Here is a 25,099-nt window from a genome sequence, read left to right on the forward strand (position 1 = left end):
TGATATGAGAGACCATGTGAGGATATGACAGAGCCAAGTGACTTGGTGTATAGCGAGAATAGGAGTGGGCCAAGAACAGAGCCCTGGGGGACACCAGTGGTGAGAGCACGTGGTGCGGAGACAGATTCTCGCCACGCCACCTGGTAGGAGCGACCTGTCAGGTAGGACGCAATCCAAGCGTGCGCGGTGCCAGAGATGCCCAGCTCGGAGAGGGTGGAGAGGAGGATCTGATGGTTCACGGTATCAAAGGCAGCAGATAGGTCTAGAAGGATGAGAGCAGAGGAGAGAGAGTTAGCTTTAGCAGTGCGGAGAGCCTCCGTGACACAGAGAAGAGCAGTCTCAGTTGAATGCCCAGTCTTGAAACCTGACTGATTAGGATCAAGAAGGTCATTCTGAGAGAGATAGCAAGAGAGCTGGCCAAGCACGGCGCGTTCAAGAGTTTTGGAGAGAAAGGAAAGAAGGGATACTGGCCTGTAGTTGTTGACATCGGAGGGGTCGAGTGTAGGTTTTTTCAGAAGGGGTGCAACTCTCGCTCTCTTGAAGACGGAAGGGACGTAGCCAGCGGTCAAGGATGCGTTGATGAGCGAGGTGAGGTAGGGGAGAAGGTCTCCGGAAATGGTCTGGAGAAGAGAGGAGGGGATAGGGTCAGGTGGGCAGGTTGTTGGGCGGCCGGCCGTCACAAGACGCGAGATTTCATCTGGAGAGAGAGGGGAGAAAGAGGTCAAAGCACAGGGTAGGGCAGTGTGAGCAGGACCAGCAGTGTCGTTTGACTTAGCAAACGAGGATCGGATGTCGTCAACCTTCTTTTCAAAATGGTTGATGAAGTCATCCGCAGAGAGGGAGGAGGGGGGGGGGAGGGGGAGGAGGATTCAGGAGGGAGGATTAGGTAGCAAAGAGCTTCCTAGGGTTAGAGGCAGATGCTTGGAGTTTAGAGTGGTAGAAAGTGGCTTTAGCAGCAGAGACAGAAGAGGAAAATGTAGAGAGGAGGGAGTGAAAGGATGCCAGGTCCACAGGGAGGCGAGTTTTCCTCCATTTCCGCTCGGCTGCCCGGAGCCCTGTTCTGTGAGCTCGCAGTGAGTCGTCGAGCCACGGAGCAGGAGGGGAGGACCGAGCCGGCCTGGAGGATAGGGGACAGAGGAGATCAAAGGATGCAGAGAGGGAGGAGAGGAGGGTTGAGGAGGCAGAATCAGGAGATAGGTTGGAGAAGGTTTGAGCAGAGGGAAGAGATGATAGGATGGAAGAGGAGAGAGTAGCGGGAGAGAGAGAGCGAAGGTTGGGACGGCGCAATACCATCCGAGTAGGGGGAGAGTTAGAAGTGTTGGATGAGAGCGAGAGGGAAAAGGATACAAGGTAGTGGTCGGAGACTTGGAGGGGAGTTGCAATGAGATTAGTGGAAGAACAGCATCTAGTAAAGATGAGGTCAAGCGTATTGCCTGCCTTGTGAGTAGGGGGGGAAGGTGAGAGGGTGAGGTCAAAAGAGGAGAGGAGTGGAAAGAAGGAGGCAGAGAGGAATGAGTCAAAGGTAGACGTGGGGAGGTTAAAGTCACCCAGAACTGTGAGAGGTGAGCCATCCTCAGGAAAGGAACTTATCAAGGCGTCAAGCTCATTGATGAACTCTCCAAGGGAACCTGGAGGGCGATAAATGATAAGGATGTTAAGCTTGAAAGGGCTGGTAACTGTGACAGCATGGAATTCAAATGAGGAGATAGACAGATGGGTCAGGGGAGAAAGAGAGAATGTCCACTTGGGAGAGATGAGGATTCCAGTGCCACCACCCCGCTGGCTCGATGCTCTAGGGGTATGCGAGAACACGTAGTCAGACGAGGAGAGAGCAGTAGGAGTAGCAGTGTTATCTGTGGTGATCCATGTTTCCGTCAGCGCCAGGAAGTCTAGGGACTGGAGGGTAGCATAGGCTGAGATGAACTCAGCCTTGTTGGCCGCAGACCGGCAGTTCCAGAGGCTGCCGGAGACCTGGAACTCCACGTGGGTCGTGCGCGCTGGGACCACCAGGTTAGAGTGGCAGCGGCCACGCGGTGTGGAGCGTTTGTATGGCCTGTGCAGAGGAGAGAGAACATGGATAGGCAGACACATAGTAGACAAGCTACAGAAGAGGCTACGCTAATGCAAATGAGATTGGAGTGACAAGTGGACTACACGTCTCGAATGTTCAGGAAGTTAAGCTTACGTTGCAAAAATGTTATTGACTAAGATGATACAGTACTGCTGGCTGGTGGAGTAGGCTAGCTAGCAGTGGCTGCGTTGTTGACTTTGAACGTGTAGCTGGCTAGGTAACCTCGGTAGTTTCAGTACTACACCTTGTCATGATACAAAGCAACTTTGTAGCTAGCTAGCTAACATAACACTAATCAAGACGTTCCTTGTAGTGTATTTAGTTTCAACAATGCTGCTCGTCGGTAATAGTTGGCTAGGTTAGGAAAAATGGCGTCGCGGGGGACGGAAATAGCTGGCTAGCTAACCTCGATGGCTGGCTAGCTAACAATTATCAATTAACAATTATCAAGTTATGACAAAGACAACTAGGTAGCTAGCTAGGTAACACTGCACTAGTCTAATCGTTCCGTTGTTTAGTATTAGTAACTACAGCGCTGCTAGTCGGTAACGGATGGCTAGCTGGCAGTGGGTTAATGATGACTAGGTGTGTTGAGTAAGTCTGGCGCCGCGTCGCGGCTGGCTAGCACACCTCGATAATACTCAAACTCAAACTACACAATTATCTTAGATACAGAGACAGCACGGACAACTATGTAGCTGGCTAACTAACACTAACACCACACTAATCAAGTCGTTGCGTTGTAATGTAATAGTTTCTGCTAGTCCCAAGATGTGACTCACGAACACGGTGTTGTTCTCCATTTTGCTCTACGGCCCCCACAAGCATCTTGGGACTCGTCTAAAGTCGGTAGAGCCAATCTGCCAACTTCTGTCTGTAGCGTCCGAACAGTTTGGGCTACACACTAATATGACAAACATGTACATGTCGGTTGTTTTGCTTAAGGATGCCCACAGGCCTCACAAGACTCGTCTGAAGGTCTCCCGGTACCAGTTGAAAAATGTTATGGAAGTACAGTATACTGTATACAGTCTATGGAGTGCCACAAAGAACGGGTTAAATACACACACACACCTATCTATATATATACACACACACATACAGTTGAAGTCGGAAGTCATTAAAACTTGTTTTTCAACCACTCCACAAATTTCTTGTTAACAAACTATAGTTTGGGCAAGTCGGTTAGGACATCTACTTTGTGCATGACAAGTAATTTTTCCAACAATTGTTTACAGACAGATTATTTCACTTATAATTCACTGGCTTTAGAAGGTTCTGATACACTAATTGACATCATTTGAGTCAATTGGAGGTGTACCTGTGGATGTATTTCAAGGCCTACCTTCAAACTCAGTGCCTCTCTGCTTGACATCATGGGTAAATCAAAATAAATCAGCCAAGACCTCAGAAAAAAAAAACTGTAGACCTCCACAAGTCTGGTTCAACCTTGGGAGCAATTTCCAAATGCCTGAAGGTACCACGTTCATCTGTACAAACAATAGTACGCAAGTATAAACACCATGGGACCATGTAGCCGTCATACCGCTCAGGTAGGAGACACGTTTTGTCTCCTAGAGATGAACATACTTTGATGTGAAAAGTGCAAATCAATCCCAGAACAACAGCAAAGGACCTTGTGAAGATGCTGGAGGAAACTGGTACAAAAGTATCTATATCCACAGTAAAATGAGTCCTATATCGACATAACCTGAAAGGCCGCTAAGCAAGGAAGAAGCCACTGCTCCAAAACCGCCATAAAAAAGCCAGACTACGGTTTGCAACTGCACATTGGGGACAAAGATCGTACTTTTTGGAGAAATGTCCTCTGGTCTGATGAAACAAAAATAGAACTGTTTGGCCATAATGACCATCGTTATGTTTGGAGGAAAAAGGGGGAGGCTTGCAAGCCCAAGAACACCATCCCAACCGTGAAGCACGGGGGTGGCAGCATCATGTTATGGGGGTGCTTTGCTGCAGGAGGGACTGGTGCACTTCACAAAATAGATGGCATCATGAGGTAGGAAAATTATCGGGATATATTGAAGCAACATCTCAAGACATCAGTCAGGAAGTTAAAGCTTGGCCGCAAATGGGTCTTCCAAATGGACAATGACCCCAAGCATACTTCCAAAGTTGTGGCAAAATGGCTTAAGGACAACAAAATCAGGGTATTGGAGTGGCCATCAGAAAGCCCTGACCTCAATCCTATAGAAAATTTGTGGGCAGAACTGAAAAAGTGTGTGCGAGCAAAGAGGCCTACAAGCCTGACTCAGTTACACCAGCTCTGTCAGGAGGAATGGGCCAAAATTCACCCAACTCATTGTGGTAAGCTTGTGGATGGCTACCCGAAACATTTGACCCAAGTTAAACAATTTAAAGGCAATGCTACCAAATACTAATTGAGTGTATGTAAACTTCTGACCCACTGGGAATGTGATGAAAGAAATAACAGCTGAAATAAATCTATATTATTATTCTGACATTTCACATTCTTACAATAAGGTGGAGATTCTAACTGACCTAAGACAGGGAAATTTTACTTGGATTAAATGTCAGGAATTGTGAAAAAGTTGAAGTGTTTAAATGTATTTGGCTAAGGTTTATGTAAACATCGGACTTCAATTGTATATATACACACACACACACAACACCGTTCAAAAGTTTGCGGTCACTTAGAAAGAAAATTAAAACAAAAACATTGTCCATTAAAAAAACATCAAATTGATCAGAAATAAAGTGTAGATATTGTTAATGTTGTAAATGACTATTGTAGCTGGAAACTGCAGATGTTTTATGGAATATCTGCATAGGCGTACAGAGGCCCATTATCAGCAACCATCACTCCTGTGTTCCAAAGGCACGTTGTGTTAGCTAATCCAAATAAAATGATATAAGGCTAATGATCATTAGAATACCCTTTTGCCATTATGTTAGCACAGCTGAAAACTGTTCTGATTAAAGAAGCAATTAAACTGGCCTTCTTTAGACTAGTTGAGTATCTGGAGCATCAGCATTTGTGGGATCGATTACAGGCTCAAAATGGCCAGAAACATAGACCTTTCTTCTGAAACTCGTCAGTCTATTCTTTTTATGAGAAATGAAGGCTATTCCATATGAGAAATTGCCAAGAAACTGATGATCTCGTACAACGCTGTGTACTACTCCCTTCACAGAACAGCGCAAACTGACTCTAACTAGAATAGAAAGAGGAGTGGAAGGCCCCGGTGCACAACTGAGCAAGAGGACAAGTACATTAGAGTATCTAGTTTGAGAAACAGACGCCTCACAAGTGACCCCAAACTTTTGAACGGTAGTGTATTAAATAAGCTCAGCAAAAAAATAAACATCCCTTTTTCAGGACCCTGTCTTTCAAAGATAATTCGTAAAAATCCACTATAAACAAAAAAATTGAACTATATACAATTAATGAACATGCACCTGTGGAATGGTCGTTAAGACACTAACAGCTTACAGATGGTAGGCAATTAAGGTCACAGTTATGAAAACTTAGGACACTAAAGAGGCCTTTATACTGACTCTGAAAAACACCAAAAGAAAGATACCCAAGGTCCCTGCTCATCTGCGTGAACGTGCCTTAGGCATGCTGCAAAGAGGCATGAGGACTGCAGATGTGGCCAGGGCAATATATTGCAATGTCCTTACTGTGAGACGCCTAAGACAGCGCGACAGGGAGACGGGACGGACAGCTGATTGTCCTTGCAGTGGCAGACCACGTGTAACACCTGCACAGGATTGGTACATCACACCTGCAGGACAGGTACAGGATGGCAACAACAACTGCCGAGTTACACTAGGAACGCACAATCCCACCATTAGTGCTCAGACTGTCCGCAATAGGCTGAGAGAGGCTGGACTGAAGGCTTGTAGGCCTGTTGTAAGGCAGGTCCTCACCAGACATTACCGGCAACAACGTCGCCTATGGGAACAAACCTACCGTCGCTGGACCAGACAGGACTGGCAAAAAGTGCTCTTCACTGATGAGTCGCGGTTTTGTCTCACCAGGGGTGATGGTCGGATTCGCATTTATCGTCGAAGGAATGAGCGTTACGCCAAGGTCTGTACTCTGGAGCAGGATCGATTGAGGTGGAGGGTCCGTCATGGTCTGGGGTGGTGTGTCATAATATCATCATTTGACTGAGCTTGTTGTCATTGCAGGCAATCAAAGCTGTGCGTTACAGGGAAGACATCCTCCTCCCTGATGTGGTACCCTTCCTTCAGGCTCATCCTGACATGACCCTCCAGCATGACAATGCCACCAGCCATACTGCTCGTTCTGTGTATGATTCCCTGCAAGACAGGAATGTCAGTGTTCTGCCATGTCCAGCGAAGAGCCCGGATCTCAATCCCATTGCGCACGCCTGGGACCTGTTGGATTGGAGGGTGAGGGCTAGTTTCATTCCCCCCAGAAATGTCCGGGAACTTGCAGGTGCCTTGGTGGAAGAGAACTGGCAAATCTGGTACAGTCCATGAGGAGGAGATGCACTGCAGTACTTAATGCAGCTGGTGGCCACACCAGATACTGACTTACTTTTGATTTTGTTCAGGGACACATTTTTCAATTTCTGTTAGTCACATGTCTGTGGAACTTGTTCAGTTTATGTCTCAGTTGTTGAATCTTATGTTCATACAAATAGTTACACATGTTAAGTTTTCTGAAAATAAACATAGTTGACAGTGAGAGAACGTTTAATTTTTTTGCTGAGTTTACACAGTTTTATGATGCTGCTGTTGACATGTGGGGTTGACCTGTTAAGAAAGTGATATTGTTTACCGGTTGTCGTACTGGAGAGAAGACCAAGGTGCAGCGGAGTTAGTGTTCATCATAAGAATTTAATAGACCAACGTGAACACTTTACAAAAAAACAAGAAAACTGACAGCCAAAACAGTCCTGTCAGGTGCAAACACTAACAGAAACAATTACCCACAAAACCCCAATGGAAAAACATGCACTTATGTGTGACTCCCAATCAACAACAACGAACTTCAGCTGTGCCTGATTGGGAGCCACACACACGGCCCAAAACAAAGAAATACAAAAACATAGAAAAAGAACATAGAACGCCCACCCAATGTAACACCCTGGCCTAACCAAAATAAAGAACAAAAAAACCCTCTCTATGGCCAGGGCGTTACACCGGTTGAAAGTACAGTGCTCGGTTAAATACTGCCTACGAATCTGATCATTTTTTGATCTGTTAGTTTTAACATCGACCTGTGTAATAGGCATGACAATAATTGTTTGAATATTTGTTCATTTAGTAGAAGGCAACATGACTTCCCTATATATAAAATGTAGGAGTGATTATATGGATGATATGTTTTTGCTGGTCCTGTAGATTTGATACATCAATGGCCCTGGTACAATATATTATCCATCCATATGTTTTTGGTGGACATTTATATAGATATTGTCTGTGTGGTTAGTTCTGTTGCAGAATTGGTAAGTTGTAAAAAACAATTGAAGGACTTTAAGCAAGTAAAATGGATGCCACAAACATTTGTGAATACTCACCGAATTCCCTTCGGAATCTTAGGAAACTTACTACACCTCTGGCTCCATACATCAAAGGAAAAAAAATTGAAGCCGTCCAATAGGAACTCCTTGGCTGAGGTCAAGGTTGGCCGAGGTAAACAAAAATCTGCACTGTTGTTGATATCAGGCATGCCAAAACTATCAGTCATGTAGAAGTACCAAGCGACAGTCTTCCCTGTAATAAAGAAAGCAGAAGATGCAAAAGCTTCCCAATGTCCGCCAAATACCCTAACTTGCAATTCTAGATCTCTGCTAAACAAAGTGGATGAGTTTGAACTTTTACTCATATGATCCAGGGCTGAAATTGGTTGTGTAACGGAAACATGGGCACATGACAACATTCCAGATAAGTCCCTAAACATAGAGGGTTTTCTGGTGTTCATGTAGGTCAGAAATCCTAGCCTAAATATGAGAGGAGGAGGAGTGGCCATATATGTGGACGATAGTCTCCAGGTTAAGATACACACTGACCTTGAAAGAGATGAGTTTGAGTGTTTCTGGATTGTTGTTGGAACACTTTACCATCCTCCATGGGCTTATTGAGAATAAACTGCAACAGCAAGCTATTAGCTATCTCATTAACACCATTAACTCTGTGAAGCTGAAATCACCTGAAGTAGGTATTGTCTTATGTGGGGATTTCAATCATCTACCTACCAAGGCCCTAACCCTAACCCTTAACTCCCAGCCCGATCTAAAACAGGTTGTCAAAAATAAGACCTGTGGAGACTCCATGATTGATCTGATCAGCACCCCTACCGCACCACTCCCAGCAGTGTACCTAAACATGGGAAGGAAATGCAATACAGAGTAGGGCTACAGGTTGTTTGAGAGAAAGGAGGTCTAGCCTGGTGTCTGGCCATCACTGACTGGCCAGCTGTCTACAATGAGGAGAACATGGATGAAAAGTTGTAGATCTTTAACACCAACATACAAATGGCCCTTGATGTATGTATGCCCATTCAAAATAATAATAAAAAAACAGCCCGGGACAAGCCATGGATGACAGAACAACTAAAAGTGTCCATCCAAAAATATTTGACAGATGGGGGAAAACTGAGAAATAGAAAAAAGCGAGAAACACTGTTCAAAAGCTTATCTGAGGACAATGAAAAAAATACTACACAAATTAAATTCAAGCCCTTAAAAAGAAGAACCCAAACGAGTGGTGGGACTTCATCATTAAAGAGCTTGGTTGTTAAAAATCATTTAGAGGGATGATACAGATTGAGAATGTGGAAAATGACAATGTTGCTGAGGTCTTGAAAAACGTATTTGCTGAAGCATGGCAGGAAATACATCCTTCACTGTTTTTCCTCTTCCTAGGCTTGTTGGGGAAGGAGAACTATGCAACATTGGACAAATGAAACAAGCTCTTTCAAGACTCAGCCCTAAGAAAGCATGTGGTCCAAATGGTTACTCAAGGAATTTTCAGAAGTTCTAGCACCAGTGGTCACTCACTTAGTTAACACCTCCTATCAACTGGGCTCTGTACCTACAGAGTGGAAGACCGCTAACATCTGCCCCATTCCTAAGGTCTCCAGTCCTGGACAGAAAAATGATTGGAGACCAATCTCTCTGACATCCTGTCTAGGAAAAGTCCAGGAAAGGCTCATTGCCAAGAAGCTCATACCAGTTGATCTTGAAGAATGCAACAACAAAAAACAGCATGCATACTTGCCTAAACACAGCACAACAAATGCGTTGGTCAGAGCCTCACACACCTGGCTTACAGAGACAGATTCAAAGCAACCCATAATGGTCCTGGTTCTGCTGGCGGACATGCCAAAGGCTTCTGATCGTGTCGACCATACTAAACTCCTCCAGCATCTGGCCAGTCTGTGTCTGTGTCCAAGGTTACTCACCTGGTTTCACAGCTGTACAACAGGGAGAACACAGAGGGTGATAGCAAATGGAATGTACAGCTCATGGCCAGAGGTAACATCTGGGGTCCCAGAGGTTGGGATCGTCTCGTCTTACCTCTTCCTGCTTCACATGTCCACTCGGAGAGAGTCATCTCTGAGGATACACTGGACACTGGCTATGCCAATGACATTGGCCTGTCCTGTGCTTTAAGGCTAGCAAACATTGAAAATGGAAGAGGAGGCTAAGCAACTGGAGGAATGGACGACAGAGAACAACATGCTTCTTAATGGGAAGAAGTCTGTCGAACTAAGAATCTGCTTCTCACAAAATCCTCCCCAACCGGCTACACTAATACTGGGTGGACAGGCTGTTCCAGTTCTAACGAGCACAAAATACCTTGTCTTCTACTTGGACAACCAACTTAGTGGGAACCAACACATTGACCAGGCAGTGAAAAAGGCTTCAAGGCGTTTCCACTTCCTGACTGTAATGGCATGAAATGAGACCATGCCTGGAGTATGCCAGTGTGTTGCTGGTGGACTGCACAAAGAAGCCGCAAGCTGCACTGGATAGGGTACAGAAAAGGGCAAGCAAGATAATAACAAAAAACAGAGACATCCCACTGACCCTTCCACCACTAACATTCACGGATAGAGCAAGCAGAAGATTGGTCACTGACATGCACCAACCTGACCACCCTCTACATGATCTCCTACCACAGAGAAGGGGAGACAGCACTGTCAGAATCCTCCACATCCAGAGCCAACTGTCCATCATTAATGCAAGGACAAATAGACAAACATTTTAGCACTGCCATCAGACTTTAACAACCAAATAGACTTTTAAACTGTAATTTTTTTAATGAATGTAGTATACAGTCTTTTTTAAGCTTTTATCTAAATGTATCTGGTGACTGGTAAATGTCAGTCACCTGGCATTTACCTGTGGCCATGTCTCCCTCTAGTGTTGCCTATGGTAATCCATTTTTTATTTTAAAATGTAATCTTCATTTAACTAAGCAAGTCAGTTAAGAACAAACTCTTATTTATAATGACGGCCTACCCCAGCCAAACCCTAAAACGGACAGCGCTGGGCCAATTATGCGCCGCCCTATGGGACTCCCAATCACGGCCGGTTGTGATACAGCCTGGAATCTAATCAGTGTGTGCAGATCGGTAAAAAAATCTATAAATATTTAATCAATTTTGAAATCAGGCTGAATCACAACAAAATGTGGAATAAGTCAAGTGGTATGAATACTTTCTGAAGGCGCTGTAAATCCATTTTACATGTTTGAAGATTAAGTATTGTAATTAAAGCTTGAAACATTTTCAGAAATGATTGAATCAGACAGCTTTTTGGGCACATTCTTACCACAATTGTGTGAGTAATTTGTCATGGGAGTCGTAGTGATGAGACCAAGGCGCAGTGGGTTGCGTGCTCAACATATTATTTATTAAAGCCATGAACACAAAAAAAAAAAATAATAATAATAATTATAAAAAAAATAAAAATAATAAATAAATAAAATAAAATACAGTAAAACACAACATGATCAGTTTAGCAGGCTAACAAAACGCAGTGCAAAAACAACTACCCACAACTAAACAGGTGAAAACAAGCACTTTAAATATGACTCCCAATCAGGAACAACGATGAACAGCTGTTCCTGATCGAGAGCCATACAGACCACAAAGAAATATACAAACTAGAAACCTAGAACACAAAATCCCAGAACATACACCAAAACCCTGGAACACATAAATACAACACCCCTCTACATACACATAACCCCCGAACTACATCAAACAAATACCCCCTGCCACATCCTGACCAAACTACAATAACAAATACTCCCTCTACTGGTCAGGACGTGACACATCGTTACATATCTGGCACACCCTGCTCCTTGGGTTGTGTATTCTACATCACTATGAACATTTTAAGATATTATTGGGCATACTACAATTATATTTCATACAGGTATGGTAATGCAGAGTTAATCCAATAAGATGCCATTGAGCTGTATCTCTCAAACATGTTTAACACCCTGTTCTAGCTGTGTATTTAACACCCTGTTCTATCACCAAAGTTACAATCCAAAAACATAGCTGCCCCACTACATGAAATTCTACAGCTAAGCTTCCAACATTTTGATATCAATGGCACAATAAGGGCTATTTTTAAACAATAGTTATAGCTGGTGCTTTCTAAGTTGGTTTTATTTTACATCATTTGAAAGTTAATTTCATGACCTTTCAGTACCACTTGTCAAACAAAGATTACAATGTATCAGGATTTACTTTTTAAAGCAATTTATACAGGTATTCTGATATGTACCCTAGAGGTCAAATGTCAAGGTTCTGTTGACCTGAACATTCCAAAAATGTGTCTGATTGATAGCTGTGAATCTAAGCTAAGCTTTCCAATTATATATGATTAAAGGGTATACGTGAGCAATAACTTGTTGTATACTAAAATTGTTTGTTAAAGGGCAATGCACAAAAAATATAAAATCTTATGTAAATATGAATCCATGACAATGATGAAATAATCACTAACCTCGAACCACCCATCGACCACCCACCCTCCCCGGTCAAGCCACCGGCCCTTTCTAGGCGGAGTGAAGATGATGATGAAGCGCAGGACCTGAACAAGACCCTGGGGGTGCAGCTCTTCCAGCAGATCCTCCACCCACCGGCCCGTGGACCCCCAGAGAAACACCGTGCTTACAACGAGGAAGACTTTGAGTGTGAGCCACCAATGTTTTACTTGTTAACCTTCATATCTATTAAATCACTGTTTTATGTACCATAGAAAGAGTATCAGTTACCGTGTACAGCTTGACATCACATTCTGGTTGGAAGTAGTATTGAGTATGGGCCATGCCTGTACATCAAATATGTATCTTTCATCAAATCAAATCAAATCCAATGTATTTATATATCCCTTCTTACATCAGCTGATATCTCAAAGTGCTGTACAGAAACCCAGCCTAAAACCTCAAACAGCAAGCAATGCAGGTGTAGAAGCACAGTGGTTAGGAAAAACTCCCTAGAAAGGCCAAAACCTAGGCAGAAACCTAGAGAGGAACCAGGCTATGAGGGGTGGCCAGTCCTCGTCTGGCTGTGCCGGGTGGAGATTATAACAGAACATGACCAAGATGTTCAAATGTTCATAAATGACCAGCATGGTCAAATAAGAATAATCACAGTTGTCGAGGGTGCAACAAGTCAGCACCTCAAGAGTAAATGTCAGTTGGCTTTTCATAGCCGATCATTGAGAGTATCTCTACCGCTCCTGCTGTCTCTAGAGAGTTGAAAACAGCAGGTCTGGGACAGGTAGCACGTCCGGTGAACAGGTCAGGGTTCCATAGCCGCAGGCAGAACAGTTGAAACTGGAGCAGCAGCACGGCCAGGTGGACTGGGGACAGCAAGGAGTCATCATGTCAGGTAGTCCTGAGGCATGGTCCTAGTGCTCAGGTCCTCCGAGAGAGAGAAAGAAAGAAAGAGAGAAAGAGAGAATTAGAGAGAGCATACTTAAATTCACACAAGACACAGGATAAGACAGGAGAAATACTCCAGATTTAACAGACTGACCCTAGCCCCCCGACACAAAGTACTACAGCATAAATACTGGAGGCTGAGACAGGAGGGGTCAGGAGACACTGTGGCCCCATCCGACGATACCCCCAGACAGGGCCAAACAGGAAGGATATAACCCCACCCACTTTGCCAAAGCACAGCCCCCACACCACTAGAGGGATATCTTCAACCACCAACTTACCATCCTGAGACAAGGCCGAGTATAGCCCACAAAGATCTCCGCCATGGCACAACCCAAGGGGGGGCGCCAACCCAGACAGGAAGACCACGTCAGTGACTCAACCCACTCAAGTGACGCACCCCTCCTAGGGACGGCATGGAAGAACACCAATAAGCCAGTGACTCAGCCCCTGTAACAGGGTTAGAGGCAGAGAATCACAGTGGAGAGAGGGGAACCGGCCAGGCAGAGACAGCAAGGGCGGTTCGTTGCTCCAGAGCCTTTCCGTTCACCTTCACACTCCTGGGCCAGACTACACTCAATCATAGGACCCACTGAAGAGATAAGTCTTCAGTAAAGACATAAAGGTTGAGACCGAGTCTGCATCTCTCACATGGGTAGGCAGACCATTCCATAAAAATGGAGCTCTGTAGGAGAAAGCCCTGCCTCCAGCTGTTTGCTTAGAAATTCTAGGGACAATTAGGAGGCCTGCGTCTTGTGACCGTAGCGTACGTGTAGGTATGTACGGCAGGACCAAATCGGAAAGATAGGTAGGAGCAAGCCCATGTAATGCTTTGTAGGTTAGCAGTAAAACCTTGAAATCAGCCCTTGCCTTAACAGGAAGCCAGTGTAGGGAGGCTAGCACTGGAGTAATATGATCAATTTTTGTTGGTTCTAGTCAGGATTCTAGCAGCCGTATTTAGCACTAACTGAAGTTTATTTAGTGCTTTATCCGGGTAGCCGGAAAGTAGAGCATTGCAGTAGTCCAACCTAGAAGTAACAAAAGCATGGATACATTTTTCTGCATCATTTGTGAACAGAAAGTTTCTGATTTTTGCAATGTTACGTAGATGGAAAAAAGCTGCCCTTGAAACAGTCTTGATATGTTCTTCAAAAGAGAGATCAGGGTCCAGAGTAACGCCGAGGTCCTTCACAGTTTGATTAGAGACGACTGTTTAACCATCAAGATTAATTGTCAGATTTAACAGAAGATCTCTTTGTTTCTTGGGACCTAGAACAAGCATCTCTGTTTTGTCCGAGTTTAAAAGTAGAAAGTTTGCAGCCATCAGCTTTTGATGTCCATTAAAAGACAGACAACGCTGCTCAACAAATATCATCTCAATGCAGACAAGGAAGTGTGTCACAAAATGACTACTTGACCAGACACGGTTTATTTCTCCTGTCTGCAGACCACCGCCACTCCTCCCACCACATCCACCACCCGTTGTCCAAACTACCTCCAGAAAGGAGGAAGAAGAAGAGCAAGAAGAAGGAAGCGGGATGGAGGAGAGGATCCGGGCCTGGCGGAGCACCCAACATAGAGGAGGACGAGGAAGAAGAGGCAGATGAGTCCTACAGCCAGAACGATGGAGAGGGGGGGCAGACCACCACACCCACACCTGATACAGACACGGACACACACAACGAGGATGTGCAGGTAGAGTCGCAAGCTTATAATGGTTTACATTATATTACAGTGGTTTATAGTATACACTGTATTTGTTACAGTATATTCGTTTTATAGTATACACACATACATATAGTACATACTGTACACACACACTCAGCTACTTTCTTTTTTATTAGGTAGGCCTCCTCCTCATTGACCCCAATCTTTCCTCTCTGTAGTTCTTCGTGTCTGAGGATGACCCTGCCAGTGTCACTCCTGCCCCCATGCACAGCAAGGCTGGCAGTGCCACCCTTCCCAGACGCCTCACCATCGTACCTGAGACTGCCCTGGGTACCAACCTGCCAGAGGATGCCACACCCACGGAGTAAGTGAGAAAGATGCACACAAACACACGTACACATAAACACATGCACAGACTGACACACACACACACACACACACACACACACACACACACACACACACACACACACACACACACACACACACACACACACACACACACACACACACACACACACACACACACACACACACACACACACACAAACACACAAACACCATGGAGGCCATGTGCTTGATGTATTTGATCCCATCACCTATTCCGCTCCAACCACTAACCTCCTGTGACACACACACAAACTGATAAAGCAATTTACACACATTTGCAAACACATGCATGGAGTTAAGTGTGCGCACAGAGAAACACACAGTCACAGTACTTTATCTGTCTGCCTGCCTGTCCATCCGTCTGTCTAATTACTTGTACGTCATCATCGTTGTCCCAGTGAGCCAGTGGACTCAGTGTTGGCCCCCAACAAAGGGAGGAATGGCCTATCCTCCAGCCCCTCCCGGGAGTCCCACAACCCTTCCACACGGGGCTCCACGCCTCCCTCCTCCTCCGTCTCCTCTTCCTCCTCCAGAATACCGCCCCCTGGCAGCCGCAGCTACGACCTGCAGGAGCGCCGGCGTTTGGGCAACATGACGGGCGGGCAGCAGGAGCGCCACCAGCGCCAGGCCACCGACGACAGCGAGGCCCAGATGCTGGGGTCCGCCGACCTGGATGGCATCAAGAGTGAGTTCTAATCAATGAGTCAGTCAGTCAGTCTACAAATCAATTAATCAATAAATATAATTTTTCCGACCTAGAACCCCAAAGATCAAGCAGTACCACGTGGCAAGGAACAGCTATCTGGAAAGAGGAAAACTTTACAGGAACTATACTCAGAGGGGTATGATTTTTGGAGCATAGAATTACATCATGTAATTTTTAGAATTAAATAATTGCATTTCCATGACACAGGGGGCTGATTCACACTTTGTGACATAATAGCAGCATGTCATGACTAAACTGTTTTCAGCATGATTTCAATGACTTCACAGGGGATTCATTTTAGTATTACTATGACATCATTGCAGCAACTTTTTAATGACTTTACAGGAGACTAAATGTATATATTACTGTGACATCATTGCAGCATTATTTCCATGACTTCACAGAGGATGAACTTTGATATTACTGTGACATCATTGTAGCATTATTTCCATGACTACACAGGAGATTCATTTTGATATTACTCTGACATACGTCACAGCAGCATAATTTCAATGACTTCACAGGGGATTCATTTTGATAATACTATGACATCATTGCAGAATTCCAGGCCTACACAGGAGATTCATTTTGATATTACCGTGACATCATTGTAGTGTTATTTCTATGACTTTACCTGGGATTAACTTTGATATTACTGTGATATCATTGCAGCATTTTCATGACTACACAAGGGAATACTCTGAGTTGGTATTCATTTCATAAGAAATGAATATACAACTTCATCTTAATTTTTTTGTAATACAGAATAATAAAACATACCTAAAAGCTGCTGTGTTGTTAAATGTAAATGTTACCAGGTCAAAAATCCCGACCTCCGGTTCGCTATTCTCCCACATAGGGAAATAGAGCCTGCAAGAAGAGCCCTGTGGCTTCAGGCTATTCAGCGTGGGAGAGTGGGAAATTGTGGGGACCCAGTGTCCAAGTAGGCTACCTGTAGCTATGTGTGTGGAAAACATTTCATGACAGGACAACTTGTTTAGTATAGTCTGTTTAGCACACTCACTATTTGTAGCTGTATAGTCTGTTTGTTTGTGTTGTTGGTCTTGACTAGCTTAATGTTCTGGTTGGTTGGTAGCTAGCTAGCATTTAGTCATGTGGCTAATGTAGCGCCATCATGAAAAGGGGCATGAGGGAAGCGCTACAATATTATGTTTTTCTAAGTAGTGAGAACGGTTGTAATCAGGGAATGTTGAAAAGTAATCTTTAGACATGTACTTTACTTAAATGTAGTTTGGTAATTGATTAAAACAAGCAGACAACAAGAAAATTGCATTTGAAAAAGTTTTTTTGCTGAGAGCCAAAAGTAACCATTGGTTGTTTTCCCCACAGATTGGTGGGGTGGCAACTTTCTATTTAGTACTGACTGGGACTATACCTTTGATATTACTTTGACATCATAGCAGCATCATTTCAATGACTTCCCATATGTAAGAATGCAAGAATGATGTCATAGTAAAATCTGAAGTTATATCACACCACTGTGTGGTCATAGAAGTTCTACAGTACTATGATGTCACAAAAATGCCATGTTAATCTATAGGGTATTTGTCAGTAACTTTCATGGATAACCTATCCAACTGAAATCATCACTAGGAAGAAACAATAATGACTTGACCAAGACATGTTTTTATATCTGGATTGTCCTTACCCTTATGGAAAGCTTACAAAACCTTGATATTTAGACACAAAAAGCCCATTCTCCACAGTCAATTTGCATTTGTTATCTTAAATCTGATCCTAATACGGAATTTATTGTTCTGTGTACAAGCAAACAAGGCCATCCATCCCACATGCTCACTGTGCACCGTTGGAATGTGAGCATTTTCAAAGAGCCCATAGCTGCCCACCACCGGAGTTCTTTTCCAGTTTTCCATTGTTTGTTTCATGTTCAGATAAAAGTCTGTGAGCGCGTGTGTGTGACGTGTGCCCATTTGTCATTCTTTGGAAAACAATCATTCATTTTGGAAGCGTGGTTTGGTTCTGTGTTTTGAAAGTCAAAACGTTGCAACTGCGCTTTTCTTTGAGTCAGAGGGAATTTCTTTGTGAGTATCCATGACATATATAATTACATAGTTATTATATTGTTATAACTTATAATAGAATATGCAAGTTTGTCAATAAGATCAACATGTTAAAAATGTGTATCAATGGTTTGCTAACCATTATCTTAATGTGATAGCCATGAATGTGCCTCTATTTGAGCAATGTGAAGTGAGCGAAGAAATGTTGGCTCGTTGATGATGGTGGGGTTAGTCTTGACAAATGTTAATTTGTTTTCTTTGGGTTTTAAAACCTTAGTCTCACAATGATTGCCTGGAAAGCTTTCCTACCAATCCTGAAATGTTATTTTCTAGAAAAGTACTCCTGTGGGAATCTGAGTGTGTTCTCACCGTACTTGTTAAAAGACACTGCAGGTGGCAAAACTAGTTGCAATGACGTTATTCTGAAGTTTTTTGTGAAGTCATGGTTTGAATGTAATAGGAGGTATTTTAGACATAATTTCAGCGACCACAAAAATACATATTTAACTGTTTGTAACCTGGTCAGATAACCAAAATATGGTGTCTTTCCCAAATGTGTTGATGTTGTCATGAAAAAAGACGGCTTTACCTGATCTGATGACTCAACAAGGAGAAAATCAGTTTGGGACCAGAAAATAACTTTATCTCTACTTTTCTCTTTCCATCTCTCTTTCTCTCTGTCCCCATGTTCCTAAGGTCACAGGTTCGAGGATGTGCCTGCGGTGCACCGTCACCTGGTCAGGAAGAGCAACAAGGGTCAGGTGGTGCACATCAGCAAGGACCACAAGGAGCCTAGTGCCCCCTGCAGCAAGTTGGACCGTACCCCACATGAGGTGGGTACCATGGAACAAGAGGATAATGAGTTTAATGGGCAGTGATTTTGGCCCAATTCCATGTTTTGCTACCGCTTCACCGGAATGGTCTATCATAGACTTCCATAACATTGTTGTATGCTATTACACTTAATTTGACCCCTACTGGTGTAGGCCAGTAGTGTTACTGCTGGTTATAAGTAGCAGGCAATGACGTGAGTAGCACACCTCAAGTTGTTTTTATGATGGAGAGTTTGGGTTAAGAAGTCAATGTCTCACCTGTACATTAACTCCCTGCTTTGGTACTTAATAAGTCAGTCAGGGAAAGGTGAGACGTTAAAAATGAACTTAAGAACGCCTTTCACATGCCACAAGTAAAAGAGGAGAGGTAACACGACACAAGGGGCTCTAGGAAGTAAGCGAGGGAGTTAAGTTTGTTGTATTAGGGTAGGGTAGCCAGGTAAACATAACTCTCTTCTGTGTGTGTGTGTGTGTGTGTGTGTGTGTGTGTGTGTGTGTGTGTGTGTGTGTGTGTGTGTGTGTGTGTGTGTGTGTGTGTGTGTGTGTGTGTGTGTGTGTGTGTGTGTGTGTGCGCGCGCATGCACGCGGGTGTGATAGAGTGAACGTAAAACAATGGACAGACCATTTCACATGCGCTCTCTTGTTGAGCCAGTAAATATGTGTGCGTTAGTGTGTGCGTTAGTGTGTGTGTGTAAGGTAAGCCTGCCCTATTAGATTTGTCAGTATCTCTGCTTCTCACTCACCCAGCCAGTACTTGAGTATCGGTCCACCTCGCGTTCGGACAGAATGGTTCGCTTGGAGTTCGTGGGTCGTATGGCACGGCACCAGAAGGTAGGGTCGTTTTGAACCAGTACAACCTGGTTTTAGCCCAGGTAATTTTGGATTTGCTGTGTTAGCCTTCAGATTGGTTTGGACTGCACTTACTTACCTTCTAACACCACACCTATACAGCATGGTGTGTTTGTAGACACTTGATGCATGCTGGATGCTGCCATAATATCTTCATGCACCAGTTTTAACGTGTTATTGTTGTTCGTGGGAGCTTAGTCTGGTTGATACAGCACTTCTTTTTGATGTGGAAACTTTTGGATTTCTTCTTGGTCTCAGAGTATTAACACTAGAAACACTAATAAGTATGGTCCAATGTACTACATTTCTTTTGGTTATTGAGACACATGAGTTGGAACTCACCTAAAATTGGAAAATGTGTGTGTGACTTTCTAAACCCCCCTGTTCGTCTACAGAAAGACCCCGTGTTCCACCCAAATGTTTGCTGTGTGTTTTTGTGTGTTGTGTCTGAAGTTGGATTCGAGATTAGATGGTTTCTAGATTAGATGTTTCAGATCAGTACTACTGTGTACTATAAAGAATAGTGTTCGGCACAAACATCGATAATTCATTTGATATCGATTTGTGCAAAGCATATTATGATATCGGTCTATCATTCCTGTTAAGCTACTGTATTATGTAAAAAGGAGTACTGAGAAACCATCTCATAGACCTTCGCACAGGCTCTCAACGTGTGATTGCCTGCTGATGGGCCATCAAGGGCTTCACATTGTTTTCAAACTGATTGGGATATGTTAAAAGACTTCCAAAACATTCACACCTGGCCCAATGGACAATCAGGAAGCAGTTGTCTGGACTATATATATTGATATCGTATAAAAAAAAAATCTCCCAGGTATTTGTGGAGCTGAATGAGTTGGTGATGGATAAGAACCAGGAGTTGCAGTGGCGGGAGACGGCCCGCTGGATCAAATTTGAGGAGGACGTGGAAGAGGAGACGGACCGCTGGGGCAAACCCCACGTTGCCTCGCTCTCCTTCCGTAGTCTTCTGGAGCTCCGCAAGACCATCTCCCACGGTGAGAGAAAGAGGGGAAGTGAGGAAAGAAAGGGGGAAGGGAGGGACTAGGTGGGAATAAAGAGGGCGAGGGGGGAGAAGGAGTTGGGAAAGGAGAGGGTGAAAGAAGGAGGGGAGTGGGTGAGTTAGGAAAAGAGAAAAAGGAGTGATGAAGAGAGAGGGGAGGAAGAGATTGGGGAGGAAGGGAAGAAAAGGGAGGAATAAATACAAATCGAGGGATGAGAAAGGCAAGAGAAGGAAGTAGCGTTTGTGGCATTAAAGGGACACATTGGGGGTGTTTTTTAGGTGCGGTGCTGTTGGACCTGAACCAGCACACCTTGCCTGGCATTGCCCATCAGGTGGTGGAGCAGATGATCATCTCTGACCAGATCAAAGTGGAGGACCGGGCCAATGTCCTCAGAGCCCTACTACTCAAACACAGGTATGTATTTTTTTCTTGCTGTATGCAGTCCTTTATCTACCCTGCTACCTTACGGTATTCACAGTGTTTATATACATCATTGGTACTTCTACACAAACTCAGTTCAGGCGTTCTCTCTCTCCTCTTCTCTGCCTGCAGTCACCCGAGCGACGAGAAAGAACACAGCTCTTTCACGCACAACATCTCTGCCGCCAGCCTGGCCTCCCTGATGGTGAACCACCACAGCAGCAGCAACCACATAGGCCAAGCCGAGCCCTCTGTCACTGACACCGTCATGGGTGGAGGAGAGGCCGCCTGCATCCTTCCAGACACCCGCATTGACATGGAGAAGAGCGAGGTCTTCACTTGAAAGTGTGGCTGTGTTTTTGGGAGTGTGTGGGGTTGAGTTTGTCTGTGTGTGCAGGATGTTTGTGAGTCTGAGCGTTTTTGTGTGTTGTTTGAGTTGTGTTTCTGGGTGGGTGTGTGCATTCATCTTTATCCACTTGTCTAGGTGATTGTTTATGTTTTGTTTTCTCTGAGTGTGTGTGAGTTTTTGGTGTCTAAACTACGTTTTCTTCTACAGAAAGACAATCCTCCCAAATTGGGTATGCACAGGTCCAAGTCCAAACATGAGCTCAAGTTGCTGGAGAAGATTCCGGAAAATGCAGAGGCCACAGTCGTCCTCGTAGGTATGCCTTACTATTCAAATAAAATAAAATGTTATTTGTCACATGCTTCGTAGACAAGCTGGTCAGCGCATGCTTTGAGTACGTGTCCTGGTAATCAGTCTGCGGCCTTGTGAATGTTGACCTGTTTAAAGGCCGTACTCACATCAGCTACGGAGAGCGTGATCACACATTCGTCTGGAACAGCTGGTGCTCTCATACATGTTTCAGTGTTGCTTGCCTCGAATTATTAAAGTTCAATTACATTTAATAACTGTCTCTCGCAGGCACCGTGGCCTTCCTGGAGCAGCCATCCATGGCATTTGTGCGTCTGCAGGAAGCTGTGCTGCTGGAGTCTGTGCTGGAGGTGCCCGTCCCTGTACGTTTCCTCTTCCTTCTAATGGGCCCGCCCATCGCCAACATCGACTACCACCAGATCGGCCGCTCCATCTCCACACTTATGTCTGACAAGGCGAGTTAACCGTTAGGTAACCCATACTGCCCTGTGTGGCTCAGTTGGTAAGAGCGTGACACTAGCAACACAAAGATTGTGGCTTCAACTCTCACAGGGATCACATACAAAAAAATGTATGCACTCACTGTCCTGTAAATCACTTTGAATAACTCTGATAAGTGGCATATATTATTGTTATTATTTTTCCGCAGCACTTCCACGAGGCGGCGTACCTGGCGGACGAGCGGCAGGACCTGCTGAACGCCATCAACAGCTTTTTGGACTGTAGCATTGTGCTGCCGCCGTCTGAGGTGGGCGGCGAGGAGCTGCTTCGCTCAGTGGCCAGGTTCCAGAGAGAGATGCTCCACAAGAGAGAGGAGCAGCAGGGCAAGAAGCTCAAAGTCAAAGAACCCAAGAGCCCAAAGGATAAAGGTAATAGTGACAGGCATACACTGATACACTCAGATGTGCACAGACATATACTACAGAGAGGAACCGAAGGTCAAACTACTGGCCAAAAAGCCCAAAGGTCCCATAGACAAGGGTGACAAAGACACGTACTGGAGGAAGGAGCTTGAGGGCTAACTGACCAGCAAATAACCCCCTCCCTCCCTCAGCTCTGCAGGCGTCCTTCAAACCTGGGGATGACCCTCTGCGCCGGTCGGGCCACCTGTTTGGGGGGCTGATCAGTGACGCCGCACGGCGCTACCCCAAATATGCCAGTGACTTCCGCGATGCACTCAACCCCCAGTGCATGGCTGCCATCATCTTCATCTACTTCGCTGCTCTGTCGCCCGCTGTCACCTTTGGAGGACTGCTGGGTCAGTCACTCAGAGCCCCATTGGGGGAGGGAAGAAAGGAGGGGAAGAGGGAAAGAAGAGGGACAATTACTAAATAGAAATGAAGCTTAAAAGAGTGATAGAGTCTATAGTTGGCTGTATCATTTTGAGTTGGTACTCACTTTCTCCATCCCTTCCTCTCTTCTTCTTCTTCTAGGTGAGAAAACGGGGGGGTTGATTGGCGTGTCGGAGCTGATCATCGCCACGGCGATGCAGGGGGTCATCTTTTCCCTCCTGGGGGCACAGCCTCTGCTGGTGGTGGGCTTCTCTGGACCCCTCCTGGTTTTTGAGGAGGCCTTCTACTCAGTGAGCAACTACCCCAATTCTTCTATTCTGTTACTCCCCCTTCTCCCCAAATTTTGGTCACTCCCCTGGCAAGGATTTACAAGTAATAAACTGGTTTCAAAATTAATGGATTCCCAGTTGAAGGATTTCCTGCTTATTCCTTCCTAATTCCAGAAATCTTTTAACTGAAAAAAACTATAAACTTTGGGAAAGTTTCAGTGATTTTGCAACCCTAGCTGGTGCAAGGAATATGGTTGCAATGTGTGCATGATAATGTCACTTTCTGAACATAACCCAAAGTTGCCTCGTGGTTCTGTATTGCAGTTCTGCAATGCCAACCACATAGAGTACCTGACGGGCCGGGTGTGGATTGGCTTCTGGCTGGTGCTCATCGTGGTCATCATAGTGGCCTTTGAGGGTAGCTTCATGGTCCGCTTCGTCTCGCGCTTTACCCAGGAGATCTTCTCCTTCCTCATCTCCCTCATCTTCATCTACGAGACCTTCTCGAAACTGGGCAAGGTGAGGTTTAGAGGAGGAGCGCCCTTTAAAACCTGTTGAGCGGAACGCCTCGCCAATATCCAATGGTAGAGCGTGGCGTGAAATACAAAAACCTCAAAAATTGTATAATTTCAATATTTCAAACTATTTTACACCATTTTAAAGACAAGACTCTCGTTAATCTAACCACATTGTCCGATTTCAAAAAGGCTTTACAGCGAAAGCAAAACCTTAGATTATGTTAGGAGAGTACATAGCCAAAAACAATCACACAGCCATTTTCCAAGCAAGCATATATGTCACATAAACCCAAAACACAGCTAAATGAAGCACTAACCTTTGATGATCTTCATCAGATGACACTCCTAGGACATTATGTTATACAATACATTTTGACACCCGCCAAGTTCGGGGCTCACTAAACTCAGAATTACTATTAGAAAAATTGTATTACCTTTGCTGATCTTTGTCAGAATGCACTCCCAGGACTGCTACTTCCACAACAAATGTTGTTTTTGTTCCAAATAATCCATAGTTATGTCCAAATACCTCCGTTTTGTTTGTGCGTTCAGGTCACTATCCAAAGGGTAACGCGTGAGCGCATTTCGAGACAAAAAAATTCAAAATGTTCCTTACCATACCAGGAAGCATGTCAAACGCTGTTTAAAATAAATTTTTATGGTATTTTTCTCGTAAAATAGTGATAATATTCCAACCGGACAATAGTGTATTCATTCAAAGAGGAAAAGAAAAAACAGCACGGTCGCAGGACCACGCATATCCAATCTCTTTGTCACCAGGCAGACCACTGACAAACTGTGCTAGTATACTCTGCCCAGAGACAGGAGACGCCTCAATCCGCTTTCTGAAGGCTTTAGAGAGCCAATGGAAGCCTTATAGAAAGTGCTTCGTAACCCCACATATACTGTAGTTTCGATAGAGAACCAAAAGAAGAACTACAAATTCTCAGACAGGCCACTTCCTGCTTGGAATCTTCTCAGGTTTTTGCCTGCCATATGAGTTCTGTTATACTCACAGACACCATTCAAACAGTTTTAGAAACTTCAGAGTGTTTTCTATCCAAATCTACTAATAATATGCATATTCTAGTTTCTGGGCAAGAGCAGTAACCAGATTAAATCGGGTACGTTTTTTTCATCCGGCCGTGAAAATACTGCCCCCTATCCACAACAGGTTATAAACACTGGGCTGGAGCTGATTGGGCTTGCTTGTCCACTGGCCTACAAGTTCATAGCTTTCATTGCTAGCATATCTCTGCATGCATTATGACTCCGTCAAGAGCATTTGAAACGGAAGTCATCTATCGCACACCTGACACAGAGGAAATGGTGCAGGAATGTATGAGACTCATGAGAAAACTGTCTGTCTGTCTGTCTGTCTGTCTGTCTGTCTGTCTGTCTGTCTGTCTGTCTGTCTGTCTGTCTGTCTGTCTGT

General features: G+C 44.5%; 1 protein-coding gene across 1 annotated transcript in view; it reads left to right on the top strand.

The window, feature by feature from the left end:
- LOC106568665 (anion exchange protein 2) overlaps nucleotides 1-25,099 on the top strand; it is a 61,338-nt gene that overhangs the window by 19,712 nt on the left and 16,527 nt on the right. Inside the window, exons 3-16 of the mRNA XM_014139180.3 lie at nucleotides 12,097-12,247; nucleotides 14,448-14,695; nucleotides 14,887-15,032; nucleotides 15,457-15,743; nucleotides 18,503-18,639; nucleotides 20,324-20,504; nucleotides 20,789-20,924; nucleotides 21,063-21,261; nucleotides 21,487-21,592; nucleotides 21,856-22,040; nucleotides 22,235-22,454; nucleotides 22,640-22,843; nucleotides 23,019-23,167; nucleotides 23,471-23,665. Of these exons, the coding sequence (XP_013994655.2) occupies nucleotides 12,097-12,247; nucleotides 14,448-14,695; nucleotides 14,887-15,032; nucleotides 15,457-15,743; nucleotides 18,503-18,639; nucleotides 20,324-20,504; nucleotides 20,789-20,924; nucleotides 21,063-21,261; nucleotides 21,487-21,592; nucleotides 21,856-22,040; nucleotides 22,235-22,454; nucleotides 22,640-22,843; nucleotides 23,019-23,167; nucleotides 23,471-23,665 (2,544 nt within the window). The remainder of the gene's footprint in view (nucleotides 1-12,096; nucleotides 12,248-14,447; nucleotides 14,696-14,886; nucleotides 15,033-15,456; nucleotides 15,744-18,502; nucleotides 18,640-20,323; nucleotides 20,505-20,788; nucleotides 20,925-21,062; nucleotides 21,262-21,486; nucleotides 21,593-21,855; nucleotides 22,041-22,234; nucleotides 22,455-22,639; nucleotides 22,844-23,018; nucleotides 23,168-23,470; nucleotides 23,666-25,099) is intronic.

The sequence above is a fragment of the Salmo salar genome, chromosome 14 (genome assembly GCF_965601325.2).
Source record: "Salmo salar chromosome 14, fSalSal1, whole genome shotgun sequence".
In the NCBI taxonomy this organism is placed as follows: domain Eukaryota; kingdom Metazoa; phylum Chordata; class Actinopteri; order Salmoniformes; family Salmonidae; genus Salmo; species Salmo salar.